Raw genomic sequence first — 15,982 nt, forward strand, 5'->3', positions numbered from 1 at the left:
AGGAGGCAAAGGCTGCAGGGTCTTCTACTACCTCACTCTGAGTTTCCTCTTCACCATTTTTACCAAGAGCACCTGAGTCAGCTTATGGCAAAACAGTTGGAGCTAATTTTGCAAATAGTACATTCGAAATGCTGATGATACCTTTGATGGAGTATCATCATATAGAGGGGCTGGTGGAATTAAATTATTGAATGTGACTCCTATTCTTTGATAAAGACATTTTTTAACAAACTGTATGGTCTGAGAGAAAGCTCTCCCCAAAATACAGTTTATTAGCAAATATTCTTTCAGAAACGTGTGGCTTGCTGAATTAAATGTGTTGATAAACTTCATCCTCTACATGAAGCCTGATGTGTGTGCATATCACTATGTCTTAGTATTGCTTCAAACTGGCACTTGTACACAAGATGTCTGAAAGGTCTAGCGAATACCTTCTGTCTACACTGCAGCAAAAAGACAAATGTCAGGGCCCTTGAAGGCAGCCTATTTAGCTAATGTCAAAAAAAAAAGCAGTTATGGGTTAGTTGGGAAGAAGAATATAATGGTTTTAATTCTCAATAATAAAATAAAAACTTTGGGGGGACAATAATGATTAGAGATTTGGTTGCATCAATCTCTTACTGGACAAATCCCCTTCACCATTTCTGGGCCTTAGTTCATCCAAGGGAATTTTCTTGGGTGTCACTACCTTAGGTGTGCCCACACCACAACACAACACAACTCTGCCATAAAGACACTACTCATAGGCCAAAATGAACAAATCAGGAGACTATAGATGCTGGAGAGGATGTGGAGAAATGGGAACCCTCTTGCACTGTTGGTCGGAATGTAAACTGGGGCAGCCGCTCTGGAAAACAGTGTGGAAGTTCCTAAAAAAATTAAAAATAGAACTACCCTATGACCCAGCAATAGCACTGCTAGGAATCTACCCAAGGGATACAGGAGTGCTGATGCATAGGGGCACTTGTACTCCAATGATTATAGCAGCACCTTCAACAATAGCCAAATTATGGAAAGAGCCTAAATGTCCATCAACCGACAAATGGATAAAGAAGATGGGGTTTATATATACAATGGAACACCACTTGGCAATGAGAAAGAATGAAATCTGGCCATTTGTAGCAATGTAGATGGAAATGGAGAGTATTATGCTAAGTGAAATAAGTCAGGCAGAGAAAGACAGATACCATATGTTTTCACTCATATGTGGATCCTGAGAAACTTAACAGAAGACCAGGGGAAGGGGAAGGGGCAGGGGGGAAGTTACAGAGAGGGAAGGAGGCAAACCATAAGAGACTCTTAAATACTTGAGAACAAATTGAGGGTTGATGGGGGGTGGGGGAGAGGGGAAAGTGGGTGATGGGCATCGAGGAGGGCACCTTTTGGGATGAGCACTACGTGTTGTATGGAAACCAATTTGACAATAAAATATATATAAAGAACAACAACGACAACAAAAAGACACTACTCATAGAAACTAGGACGGAACATCTATATGACTGAACCACGTGGCAGCCAAAATATGCTTTATTAAGAAAGCCTTCCAGAGCACCTGGCTGGCTCAGTCAGTACAGCATGTGACTCCTGACATTGGAGTTGTATGTTTGAGCCCCACATTGGGTGGAGAGGTTAATTAAAAATAAAACCTTAAAAAACAAAAAGGCTCCCTTTCTAGGTCTTGTATGCCTCTATGCCACAAACAGCTGAAACCAACAGCTTGAAACTAAAAGAGTTGAATCCGACAGGTTTTTCATGGGATACCTAAAACCATGCCCATAGATCATGGATGAAATCCAAAGTAGAACTGATTTCCAGATTAGCTGTCTGTTCTGTGAAAGAGCCAATGAAATCAGAAAATGGCAAAAGGCAACATCCATTAAAGAAATAGTTTTCTGGTAAAGACACTAAGAGATGGGTCGTTCAGCTGAACTTTGGTCTTAAAACTATCACCAGCTACCTATGACCTTGTTACTTGACCTCTCAGATAGATCCTTAAAACACAAAGATTCCCAGATATTTCAATGATGAACAAAACAACAGCTAAAAAGTGTTTTGTGTTCCTTAGAGGAAAACTATTACATAAGCTCAAAAGATATGACAATCTCCATACATGTTAGTATTGATAAGCATACAAATATTCCTTTACAAAAGGTAATGTTGTGCAAGATTTTAAATCTTGAATTTTTAGAGAGAGATTTTTGTGTATGACAAAAAGGATTTATTTCACTGTGCACAAATATATTAACTAATTCTCATCTTCACAACTGTAGATTTTACTGTATCAATATGCTAAAAACACACAACTATTAGGGGAAAAAAACATACCTGCAAAGTCTATCTTGTAGCTGAATTTGGAAGTAGTAAAAGAAATGGCGCCACAAGGGTTTGTTTTGAAGCTTTTTTCGATATCTTCACTGCTAACTGTACACTGAATGTTGGTGTCCGGCTTTAAGACAAACCAGAGAGTGTCATTTACCAGCTGTTCATGTCAATGACTTGGCCACAGAGGCGGTTCTGTGGTCACAGAGACAGAGACTGGAGTGATGAGGGGAACTGACTGAGCGCCTGTTCTAGTTCCCACACACAGGGAGAATCACGGCTAAGCAAGCGTGTGCAAAACAGTGTAAGGACTTCCAGGGAAGAAACTCCAGCAACTGGTGAGAATCCCTCTCTCCAGACTGTTACAATTTCTACAAATGATTACAATAATTACAACTTCCTAACTGGCTCAACTTAAATCTTCTTTAGGTAGGCTTCTAAGTAAAGAAAGACCACCAAGCTTCTGGGTACTGGCTGAAATTCACTAGCCGTGACTCTGGACAGATTCTGTTAGCCTTTCTGAGTTTTGCTCTCTTTGACCATGAGACAGAGTGTTAACATCTGCTTCAGAGCTGCTGTGAGGCTAAAGTAGAAAATATACCTGCAACATCTAACATAATACCTGGTGGACACAAGGTGCTTACTATGGGCTTGCTCTCTTCCCCTCCTCCTCATTCACCAAATGGAACTTGGAGTTGTTCAGCCATACTGAGACTACGCAACTCAGTCACACTCGCCTCTGTACACACAGTGAACTCGCACTGCTTCTTCTAAATACATGATTGAGGGGCGCCTGGGTGGCTCAGTCGGTTGGGCGTCCGACTTCGGTTCAGGTCATGATCTCACGGTCCGTGAGTTTGAGCCCCGCGTCGGGCTCTGTGCTGACAGCTCAGGGCCTAGAGCCTGCTTCAGGTTCTGTGTCTCCCTCTCTCTCTGCCCCTCCCCCACTCACGCTCTGTCTCTATCAAAAAAATGAATAAACGTTAAAAATAAATAAATAAATACATGATTGAGAAAACCTGGGGAAAGGAGAAGGAAAAGGACTAGAAGAATTTCTCATTTTTCTTTTAGTCAAGCTACCTGATTTCCTTAAGGTTTGATTTCCTTCCAGGTCTGCACTGCTACTTTGTGCGTCAGCAAAGTGATGCTGAGTGAAGGGGACGCCCTTGTGCTACATTCTGGAAAGGAGGTACCTGAAACATGTGCCACTTCCCGCACTCCGCCAAGTAAAACCAGCCCCACTGGGTGTCTGACGTGTCCATCTCATCCATCTCACTATTTGCCGTTCCGGGTAAAAATTCTTCTGCTTTGTGAAACATCTCCTGAAAAGCCAGAAAGGGGCAGAAGAAGAAATATACGTTTCTTAACAATCAATGTATTTTTTACACATCTTTTTTCTTCTTACAAAGAACTGTATTCCAAGTGTCCTTACCACGGTGACACTTCAAAAATACCATCCTCTGGGGTGCCTGGGTGGCTCAATCAGTTAAGTGTCCAACTCTTGATTTTGGCTCAGGTCATGATCTCATCATTTGTAAGACTGAGCCTCACATCAAGGCTCTGCACTGACAGCATGGAGCCTGTTTGGGATATTCTCTCTCTCTCTCTCTCTCTCTCTCTCTCTGTCCCTCCCCTGCTTGCACTCTTTTTCCCTCTCTCTCAAAATAAATAAATAAACTTAAAAAATAAAAATACCATTTTCCCTGGCATATTGACTCTGAAGACAAACATTTAAAAAGGCTGAATATCACTGCTTAACAAATAAAACAAATAATAATACACTTAAGTAAGATATATCAATGCGCCAATGATTTAAGATATTTCAATATCTATAAGCACTCCAGATTCTCAGTACAGAGCCAAGAAATTTCTGTCTTACCATATGTTCACATATTTGGTCAAAAGAATCCATGTATCACATTAGTTAAAACCAAATACACCTGAGTTTTGTTTTAAACATTCATTACTTCATTTAATGACATGGAAAGATGTTTGCAATCTATAGAGTTAAGTAAAAAGGAAGATTACAATACATAGAAATAGTATAATCCAATTTTAATAAAAAAAATCATCTATATTTACCCACATGAATGTATTTGGATGTACATGTATGTATGTGTATATACACACACACACATACAGGCACGCACACACACAGAAGAAAGTTTGGATGTATATACAATTTATCATAGTTTTTTTCTGAGTGTTAGGATAATTTGCAGTAACTCTTTTTTTTTTTTTAATTTTTTTTTTTTCAACGTTTATTTATTTTTGGGACAGAGAGCGACAGAGCATGAACGGGGGAGGGGCAGAGAGAGAGGGAGACACAGAATCGGAAACAGGCTCCAGGCTCTGAGCCATGAGCTCAGAGCCTGACGCGGGCTCGAACTCACGGACCGCGAGATCGCGACCTGGCTGAAGTCGGACGCTTAACCGACTGCGCCACCCAGGCGCCCCTGCAGTAACTCTTATCTAGCTCTTAAAATATGCCAAGCACTAAGTGCTGTACATATAATAGCTCATTTAGGACTCACAACAATCTTGTCAAATAGGTATTATCATCCCTAATTTATAAATGAGGAAACTGGAGCACAGAGAGGTCATACAAAAAGGAAGCCAGGATTCAAACCCAGGCAGCCTGGATCCAGGGCCTGTGCCTGTAACCACCATAATATACTGCTTTGTACTTCATCAATGATGACTTTATAATCATCACTATATCAAGTAACTCATGTACACATGATCTTTGAAAAGTTTTAAACGTTCTTGGGTAGAGACTAGGATGAAGAGAGGGTCACCAGAAAAAGGGCAATGAGGTTAGCCAAAGAAGACTAACTATCTGGAATGTGTCCTCAGGGTTTCTGAATAAATTTAAATTGCACAATTAATATATGAAAATATTCTCCTTGCAAAAAGTCAAAACATTCAAGATAAAGCTAAAAACGTTTTCGACCATCATCACTTCCATTTCTGATATCTTCTCTCCTTCCTTCCTCAGGGTTAACTAAGACTATCAACTTACTATGTGTGTTTCAGATGTGCGTGTGTGGCGGGGGGGGGGGGCGGTTAACCATATACACACATACAAACATATAGTTATCGGTGATTTGTTAAAAATTGTATTTCCTACAGCTTTGATTTATTTTACAAAGAATATGTAACTACTTGAGTAATTTATAAAACATTTGTTTTAAATTTCATTACTTAAGATGGTCCACCCTGTATCCAGAAGCTGTGTAACCTAGGATAAGTTTCTAATTACCTCGTCTAGGCCACAGTTTCTGCTTCATAAAATGGAGATTAAAGGCTCCTTCCTCATTGGGCTCTTGTTAGAAATGAATGAGATAATGCAGTAAAGTACCAAGTACAGTACCTGAGCTCAATGAAGGGGGCTTGTTATTTTTTATTCATGTTTGGAAACTTCTCCAAGGAATGCTTTACGATTATTTTCTGGATTTTTCCTTCATGTTTTAAAGTTGATTGGCTGCTAAGAAATGAAAAATAGAACACCCTAGGGTCAAGAGCTTCAGGTACAGGACCCACTATTTGCCTTCTACCTTTCAATCAGAAAATAAAGCCAATGGTTTAAAATTTAAGATCAATTGTTCATATTAACTATTCCAGCTCCTGCTCTTTCTTCTATTATTGTTCACATCATTTGTTCGTTCCACTGTGAGAAAGCAAGAATGACCTAAATTTATTTTTTCTTCTGAAAGTAACTCCCAAAATTTAGAAAGATGAGTTTAAAGGTAATAGTTAAGGTAAATATTTGGCTTAGGAGTTCTATCTTTTTTTACTAGAAGAGGGAAATAAAAACAAGAAATGGGAAACAGAAAATACCCTTTACACAGTATACATGCATCACTTGTGCTTTGCTATGTCACACTGTCCCAAAGATCACACTTTAAGCCAGGCTACAAATGTAAGTACTTTACCAAAGTCCTTCCAGAATCTCCTGTCATAAACAGCTTTAGGTGGGACCTAGGACAGACTCATATTTATCCCTATTTTGGAGAGGGCATCACTATAGGCAGGTGCCACCGTAGTGAACATTTCTAAAGCACTTCAAATTCCACAAAATATTTTGTCTTTTACAACCCCATGTGCAGGAAAAGTCACTATCTTCCAATCAAAGTTAGAGAAAAAATCAAGCAGGGAAAATGCAGTTATTTTGTCTAGAATCATAGTTAGTGGGGGGTGGGGGGGCTAGGGTGGTGGAGTAGCAGGAGGACCCTAGGCGTGCCTCACCCCTCGAACACAGCTAGACAAATATCAAATCATTCTGAACACCCAAGAAATCGATCTGAGGACAGAACAAACTGCACAACTAGGGGGAGAGAAGAGGCCACACTGTGGAGGGTAGGAGGTGCAGAGACATGGTTTGGGGGAGAGAAGGATCACAGGTGCTGCAGAGGGAAGGAGCCATGGTCATGGAGAGACAGAGAGAGGGAGAGAAAGAAAGAAAGAAAGAAAGAAAGAAAGAAAGAAAGAAAGAAAGAAAGAAAGAGCAAGCAAGCACAGAGGGAATCATACAAGGAAAACACTTTCCCAAAGTCATTGACTGGGAAAACAAGAGGGGCTGATTATGGCGAGTTTTTATAACCAGTGGGGCTCAAAGACTGAAGTTTTCGAAGTCTGCACTGTGGCTGGTGTGGAGCCTGGTAGGCACTGTGGTGCTCTTGTGGGAAAGCAGGGCAGAGGCCCAGGAGCAGACAGTGTGATCTGAGGATCCCCTGGATGGACTGGGAGAAATGGTTCTCCCTTCTTGGAGCACATATGGGAGAGGTGGTGGTGCCTCTCAGGGGACAAAATAGCCAGCAGGTGCCATTGCACTGCCCCATTTATTAGCATAGGGCAGAGACACCTGCTGAGGGTGGCTAACCTGGGCACCAGCTTTTTGCTGTGCTTTACTCTAAACTCCAAGCTCCTGCACTTCAGTGCCACGGCCTTTCTGAGACAAACCAGCACCAGCCCAGTGAGACCCTTCTCCAGAGGACCAGTGCACGTCTGTGCCACACTGTCCCTAAAGTTTAGAGTTTTATAACTCAGTGGGCCTGCCTGGGATACAACACAGGTGCACTATACTGCTGTGTAGGCAGATAGCTGGGACATAGGGTGAAGGCAGGGATCTCAGGGACACTTGGAAAACAGAGAGACTGTTTGCTCTTCTGGGAGGGCTTCCCAGACAGCGGTGGTTGCAAACTCCCCTTTCCAGTGTGAATGAGAGGGCTGGTGCCATTTCCCTCCCCTGTCCCACAGCATAAACTAACTTCAGTAACAGCACAGTGCCAACAGTGGTGACCTAAACTGCTTACACCAAGCTCCACTCCCGTGCACTCTGCAGGTGCTTCTTTACTACGGCAAGTGTGCCTGAGAACCAGAGTAGTGGGCCCCTCCCCCAGAAGGCCAGCATAAAAACCCCCCACCCCACCAAGTCTACTGACCATAGTGTGCTGCAAAGCCCTAGCTTTAGTGGAAATAGGATCTGGTCTCTTTTAACAAGGAGACCAGAGCACACCCAGTTAAAATTTGCCACACTCTGGTCAAGGTCCAAACACTGCCTACTGTAGACAAGGAGAGCCTCTGCAGATGACTAGTCTGAAGGATAGAGTAGCTAAGACACAGAAGCAGAGTGCACACAGCACACACCAGAGAAACTCCCTGAAGCACAAGGACCTGGACACTATGTGACCTCTTCTTCAAAAAGCCTCAGGAGGGGCGCCTGGGTGGCGCAGTCGGTTAAGCGTCCGACTTCAGCCAGGTCACGATCTCGCGGTCCGTGAGTTCGAGCCCCGCGTCAGGCTCTGGGCTGATGGCTCAGAGCCTGGAGCCTGTTTCCGATTCTGTGTCTCCCTCTCTCTCTGTCCCTCCCCCGTTCATGCTCTGTCTCTCTCTGTCCCAAAAATAAATAAACGTTGAAAAAAAAAATTAAAAAAAAAAAAAAGCCTCAGGAACAGGAAACATAACAGGCTTCCCTAACATAGAGAAGAAGACATAGACCTAGACAAAATGTGAAGATAGAAGAACTCATCCCAAAAGAAAGAACAAGAAAAAGTCATGGTCAGGGATCTAATCGAAACAGATGTAAGTAATATGCCTGATTCAGAATTTAAAGCAACAATCATAAAGATACTAGCTGGGCTTGAGAAAAGCATGGAAGACACCAGGGAGTCGCTTACTGCAGAGATAAGACCTAAAAACTAGTCAGGCCAAAATAAAAATGCCAAGATGGAAAACTGGTAGGATGTAATGAACACAAGGATGGAAGAAGGAGGGGAATGGATAAGTAATGCAGAACGATAACATTATCAGGGTGTCTGGGTGGCTCAGTCAGTTGAATATCTGGCTCTTGATTTCAGCTAAGGTCATGATCCAAGGGTCATGGGATCAAGCCCCACATAGAGTTCCACACTGAGCGTGCAGCCTGTTTAAGATTCTCTCCCTGTCTCCTCTACCTCTTTCCCTGGCGTGTGCTCTCTGTCTCTCAAATAAAAGAAAAAAGAATTTAAAAACAAGATAAAATTATGGAAAATAATGAAGCAGAAAAGAAGAGGGAAAGAAATATATTGGATCATGAATGTAGACTCAGAGAACTCAGCAACTTCGTAAAGTATAACATTCGTATCATAGGAGTCCCAGAAGAAAAGAGGGAAAGCGGGGTAGAAGGTTTATGTGAACAAATTACAGCTGAAAAATTCCCTCATCTAGGGAAGGAAATAGACATCCAACTCCAGGAGGCACAGAGAATTTGAATCTAAATCAACAAGAGCAGGCCAACACCAATACATATCGTAGCAAAATTTGCAAAATATAGAGATAGGGAAACATTTTAAAAGCAGCAAGGAGGGGCGCCTGGGTGGCGCAGTCGGTTAAGCGTCCGACTTCAGCCAGGTCACGATCTCGCGGTCCGTGAGTTCGAGCCCCGCGTCGGGCTCTGGGCTGATGGCTCAGAGCCTGGAGCCTGTTTCCGATTCTGTGTCTCCCTCTCTCTCTGCCCATCCCCCGTTCATGCTCTGTCTCTCTCTGTCCCAAAAATAAATAAATGTTGAAAAAAAAAAAATTTCAAAAAAAAAAAAAAAAGCAGCAAGGAAAAGAAATCCCTAGTTTACAAGAGAAGACAAACAAGGTTAGCAGCAGACCTCTCCACAGAAACTGGGCAGTCCAGAAGGGAGTGGCATGATATATTCAACATGCTAAATGGGAAAAATATGCAGCCAAGAATATTCTATCCAGCAAGGTTGTCATTCAGAAGAGAAGGAGAGATAAAGAGTTTCTCAAACAAAAACTAAAAGAGTTCATGACCACTAAATTAGCCCTCCAAGAAATATTGAAGGGGACTCTTTGAGTGGGAAAGAAACACCAAAAGCAAAAAAGTCTAGAACAAAAAACAAACAGAAAATCTCCAGAAACAATGACTTAACAAGTAAATCAATGGCACTATTCATAGCTATCAATAATCACTCTGAATGTAAATAGACTAAATGCAAAAGACACGGGGTGTCAGAACGGATTAAAAAAAAAAAAAAAACAAGACCCATCGGGGTGCCTGGGTGGCTCAGTCAGTTAAGCGTCCAACTTCAGCACTTCAGCTCAGGCCACGATCTCATGGTTCATGAGTTCGAGCCCCACATGGGGCTCTGTGCTGACAGCTCAGAGTTGGAGCCTGCTTCAGATTCTATGTCTCCCTCTCTCTCTGCCCCTCTCTCATTCATGCTCTGTCTCTCCGTGTCTCTCAAAAATAAATAAACATTAAAAACAAAAACAAAAACAAGACCCATCTATATGCTGCCAACAAGAGACTCATTTTAGACCTAAAGACACCTCCAAATTGAAAGTGAAGGGATAGAGAATCATTTATCATGCTAAAGGACATTAAAGAAAGCCAGAGTAGCCATACTTCCATCAGACAAACAACATTTTTTTAAAATGTTTATTTACTTATTTTGAAAGAGAATGAGTGTGAGCAGGGAAGGGGCACAGAGAGAGGGAGAGAGAGAATCCCAAGCAGGCCCTGTGCTACCAGAGCAGAGCCCAAGGCAGGGTTCAATCTCACGAACTGCAACATCATGACCTGAGCCAAAACCAAGAGTTGGATGCTTAACCAATTGAGCCACCCAGGCATCCAGGCAAACTAGATTTTAAACCAAAGACTTTAACGAGAAATGAAGAAGGGCAGTATATCATAATAAAGGGGTTTATCCAACAAGAAGATCTAACAATTGTAAATACTTATACCCCCACTTGAAAGCACCCAAATACATAAAACAATTAATAACAAACATAAAGGAACTCTGATAATAATACAGTAATAGCAGGGGACTCTGACACCCCACTCACAGCAATGGACACATAATCTAAGCAGAAAATCAACAAGGAAACAATAGTTTTGAATGACATACTGGACCAAATGGACTTAACAGATATATTCAGAACATTTCATCCTAAAGCAGCAGAATACACATTCTTTTTGAGTGCACATGGGACATTCTCCAGGATAGATCGCATACTGGGTCACAAATCAGCCCTCAATAAGTACAAAAAGATCGAGATCATACCATGCATATTTTCCAACAACAATGCTATGAAACTTGAAGTCAACCACAAGAAAAAATTTGGAAAGACCACAAATACATGGAAACTAAATAACATCCTACGAAAACAAACAAATGGGTTAATCAGAAAATTAAGTACAAAATTTTAAAAATACATGGAAACAAATGAAAATGAAAACATAACCATCCAGAACATTTGGGATGCAGCAAAAGTGGTCCTAAGAGGGAAGTATATAGCAATACACGTCTAACTCAATGAACAAGAAAAATCTCAAATACACAACCCAACCTTACATCTAAAGGAGCTAGAAAAAGAACAACAAATGTAGCCTAAAGCCAGCAGAAAAAGGGACATAGTAAAGATTAGAATAGGAATAAATGATAGAGACACAAACAAAAAAACCCAAGAAGAACAGATCAATGAAACCAGGAGCTGTTTCTTTGAAAGAAGTAATAAAATTGATAAACTTCTAGGCAGACTTATCAAAAAGAAAAGAGAAAGGACCCAAATAAATATAATCACAAATGAGAGAGGAGAGATCACAACTAACACCACAGATATACAAACAATTAAAGGAGAATATTGTGAAAAATTATATGCTAACAAACTGGGTAAAAGAAATGGATAAATTCCTAGAAACATATAAACTACCAAAATTGAAACAGGAAGAAATAGAATATTTGAACAACTAATAACCAGTAAAGAAATTGAATCTGTAATAAAAAATCTCCCAACCAACAACAGTCCAGGACCAGATGGCCTCCCAGGAGAATTCTACCAAACATTAAGTGATTAGTTAATACCTATTCTTCTCAAACTGTTCCAAAAAAGAGAAATGAAAGGAAAACTTCCAAACTCACTCTATGAGGCCAGCATTACATTGATTCCAAAACCAGACAAAGATCCCACTAGAAGAGAAAATTACTGGCCAATGTCCTTGATGAACATACATGCGAAAATTCTTAACAAAATACTAACAAATCGAATCCAACAGTACATTAAAAGAATCATTCACCAGGATCAAGTAACATTTATCCCTGGGCTGCAAGGAGGTTCAGTATTTGCAAATCAATCAACATGACACACCAAATTAATAAAGAAAGGCTAAGAACCGTGCAGATGCAGAAAAAGCATTTGACAAAGTACAGCATCCATCCTTGATAAAAACCTTCAACAAAGTAGGGATAGAGGGAACGTACCTCAACATCATAAAGTCCATATATGAATGACCCATAGCTAATATCATCCTCACTGGGGCAAAACTGAGAGCTTTTTCTCTACAGTCAGAAACAAGATAGGGATGTCTGCTCTCACCATTGTTATTCAACATAGTACTGGAAGTCCTAGCCTCAGAAATCAGACAATAAAAAGAAACAAAAGGTATCCAAATCAGCAAGGAAAAAGTTGAACTTTCACTATTTACAGATGACATAATACTCTATGTAGAAAACCTGAAAGACTCCAAAAAATTGCTAGAACTTGATATATGAAGTTGTATATGGTATCAGTAAAGTCTCAGGATACAACATCAAGGCACAGAAATCGGTTGCATCTCTATACACCAATAATTAAGCAGCAGAAAGAGAAATCAAGGAATCGATCCCATTTACAATTGCACCAAAAACCATAAGATACCTAGAAATAAACCTAACCAAATTGGTAAAGAGACCTGTACTCTGAAAACTATAGAATGCTTATGAAAGACACCGAAGAGGACACAAAGAAATGAAAAACATTCCATTCTCATGGGTTGGAAGAACAAATATTGTTAAAATTTCTATACTACCCAAAGCAATCTACACATTTAATGCAATACCTATCAAAATACCACCAGCATTTTTCACAGAGCTAAAACAAACAATCCTAAAATTTGTATGGAATCACAAAAGACCCCAAATAGCCAAAGCAATCTTGAAAAAGAAAAGTAAAGCTGGGGGCATCACAATTCTGGATTTCAAATTATCTTACAAAGTTATAGTGAGCAAAACAGTATGGTACTGGCACAAAAACAGACACATAGGACAATGGAACAGAATAGAAAACCCAGAAATGGGCCCCAACTATATGGTCAACTAATCTTCGACAAAGCAGGAAAGAATATCCAACGGAAAAAAGACAATCTTTTCAACAAATGGTGTGGGAAAACTGGACAGCTACATGCAGAAGAATTACACTGGACCACTTTCTTACACCATATACAAAAATAAATTCAAAATGGATGAAATACCTAAATGTGAGATAAGAAACCATCAAAATCCTAGAGGAGAACACAGGAAGCAATCTCTTTGACATTGGCTTTAGCAACTTCTTACTAGACACATCCCCTGAGGCAAGGGAAACAAAAGCAAACATGAACTATCAGGACTTCATCAAGATAAAAAGCTTCTGCATAGTGAAGGAAACAATCAATAAAATTAAAAGGCAACCTTCAGAATATTCTGCAAATGACATATCTGATAAAGGGTCAGTTTCCAAAATCTATAAAGAATTTATCAAACTCAGCACCCAGAAAACAAACAATCCAGTTAAGAAATAGGCAGAAGACATGAACAGGTATTTTTCCAAATAAGACATCCAGTGGCTAACAGACATATGAAAGTATCATCAGACTCAATATCACTCATCATCAGGGAAATACAAATCAAAACTACGGTGAGCTACCACCTCACACTCCTCAGAATGGCTAAATTTAACAACACGGGAAACAACAGATGTTGGTGAGGATGTGGAGAAAGGGGACCCCTCTTGCACTGTTGGTGGGAATGCAAACTGGTGTAGCCACCCTGGAAAACAGTATGGAGGTTCCTCAATAAGTTAAAAATAGAACTATCCTATGACCCAGCAATTGCACTACTAGGTATCTGCCCAAAGGATACTAATTTGAAGGGACAGACACACGCACCCCAATGTTTACAGAAGCATTTTCAATAATCGCCAAATTAATGGAAAGAGCCAAATGTCCATCGACTGATGAATGAGATGTGATGTGCATATAAATAAACAAACAAACATACATAGATACACATACACAATGGAATATTACTCAGTAATAAAAAAAAATGAAATCTTGCAATTTACAGTAACATGGATAGAGCCAGGGTGTATTATGCTAGGCAAAATAAGTCAGTCAGAGAAAGACAAATACCATACGATTTCACTTATATATGGAATTTAAGAAACAAAACAGATGATGATAGGGGAAAAAAAGAGAGAGAGTGGCAAACCATAAAACAGACCCTTAACAACAGAGAAACAAACTGAAGGAAGGTGAGTGGTGGATGGGTTAAATGGGTGATGGGTATTAAGGAGGGCATTTGTTGTGATAAGCCCTGGGTGTAAGTGATTAATCACTGAATTCTACTCCTAAAACTAATATTACACTATATGTTACCTAACTGGAATTTAAATAAAAACTTGAGGGAATTTAAATAAAAACCTAACCATTCTTAGGTTAAGCACCTGACTCTTGGTTTCTGCTCAGGTGACAATCTCACAGATTCATGAGTTTGAGCCCCATGTCCGGCTCTGCCCTAGCAGTAGGGAGCCTACTTGGGATTCTCTGCCTCTCCCTCTCTCTCTGCCCCTCCCCCACTCACGCTGCCTCTGTCTCTCTCAAAAAATAGACCTAAAAACAAAACAAAACAAAACCTTGAAACTAAAAAAAAAAAAAAAAAAGTAAAAAACAGAATCATAGAGTTAGCAGTACAAAGGAGATTAAAGAAACACCCAAGACTTCCTGAGCATCAGTTCTTCCCTAAACTGCCAACGCGTATGGCTTCATTTTCATATATGGACAGTTGCTCCTTCTCTCCTCTATTGTGAAAGCTTAATTTGGTTGCTTTACTTCTCAGACATTATGGCTTTTTCCCAAGAGTTAGTTCATAAGACTAAGTCTTATAGTTTTCTACAATAAGTTACTCCTCCAAAGGAAGGGCTATTCTGTATAACGAGGCTCAAAGAGTAAGCCAAGTTTAAATTAATAACTTTACAATACATTAACCATAGTAATAATGGACCTAGATTAGAACACATTTATAGGCAATAAGAGGAATGTGAGCAAGCTGTCTGTCGTGGAGTAGGCAATTAATAAATGCTAGCTGAACAAATTAGTTCAGCTACCATGCCAATGTTCAGTTTTTAATTGGCAGGATTGATGCTTCTGGCACACCAGGCTATGAAGAAAAGAAGCTAGTATAAACCGGAAAAGCATTTTATAAATTTTCAAGTGCAGTGGGTATGCTGGTCGAATCTGTCTATAATGCTATCTATCCAAAGAGACTATATGGAACCTGGGAATAGTCAATCTGGGTCATCAAATAGAAAGGCTATGTGGAAAAGTAATTTAACATCAAAATCCCAGTCTATAGGAGAAAAATAATGCCATCTTTCAGACCAGTTAAAAGATTTCTGATAAGTTTATTACAGTGAATAAAATATTACAGTGAACAAAATGCTAACAAAATATTAGTATAAACACAGTATCTTCAGAAAAATCATATTTGGTAATGAAAACTTTCTTGTCTCTAAGACAAGAAATCTTCTTGTCTAAGAAGAAGATCCAAAGATCCAAAGCCTGCTATTAAAAGCTTAAAAACAAGGTGGAGCTTTTGGAATGACACAGTAAGGCCTGTTCAGTGGGCCTTCCCAGCAAAATTGCATTTTAGTTGGTGAGCATCATTTTAAAAACCAAAGCAAACAAACAAACAAAAACATGTAAAGTCTCTAAGGGCATATAGCAAATGGAGAAACATTTATTCAGAAAAAATCTACTAAATCTCAGAACAGGTGAGAGTGTGGCATTTGAGCCAAGATCTGTTCCATTACCCCATTCCTCCAGCACTCTGTTACAGAAGCTCTACCTCAGGTCTGTGCAGAGAAGAAGACAGGGGTTCCCTTTCCCTCCATATCCTAGTCTTGGGCTAGTTTCATCCTGGAAGGGGCAGGCTGTTGGTGTTTCTCATCCCCTTCAGCTTAGAGATTCTGGGCAGGCCACAGATGGGACGGACCTCCTGGTTCCTCCACCCAGTCCTAGCTCATGTGGTGGAAACTCTACTCCAGGCTCAGTAGATTAGAGATACTGAGCCCTGATTGCTACCACCCTAGTTTACTC

The 15,982-nt window shown here is 40.2% G+C and overlaps 1 protein-coding gene across 2 annotated transcripts in view; it reads right to left on the bottom strand.

Annotated features, from left to right (window-relative positions):
- Positions 1–15,982, bottom strand: part of PARP11 (poly(ADP-ribose) polymerase family member 11) — a 45,779-nt gene that overhangs the window by 15,615 nt on the left and 14,182 nt on the right. Inside the window, exons 2-4 of one of the 2 annotated variants that reach the window (XM_047066237.1) lie at positions 5,693–5,806; positions 3,513–3,641; positions 2,326–2,446 (exon numbers count right to left, since the gene is read on the bottom strand). In XM_047066237.1, coding sequence (XP_046922193.1) covers positions 2,326–2,446; positions 3,513–3,638 — 247 coding nt within the window. In that variant the 5' untranslated portion in view covers positions 3,639–3,641; positions 5,693–5,806. The remainder of the gene's footprint in view (positions 1–2,325; positions 2,447–3,512; positions 3,642–5,692; positions 5,807–15,982) is intronic. The other variant, XM_047066236.1, reaches the window with a different exon arrangement.

This window comes from Lynx rufus, unplaced genomic scaffold (genome assembly GCF_022079265.1).
Source record: "Lynx rufus isolate CCGP_SWC_20201006 ecotype Redwood Valley unplaced genomic scaffold, mLynRuf1.p SCAF_7, whole genome shotgun sequence".
In the NCBI taxonomy this organism is placed as follows: domain Eukaryota; kingdom Metazoa; phylum Chordata; class Mammalia; order Carnivora; family Felidae; genus Lynx; species Lynx rufus.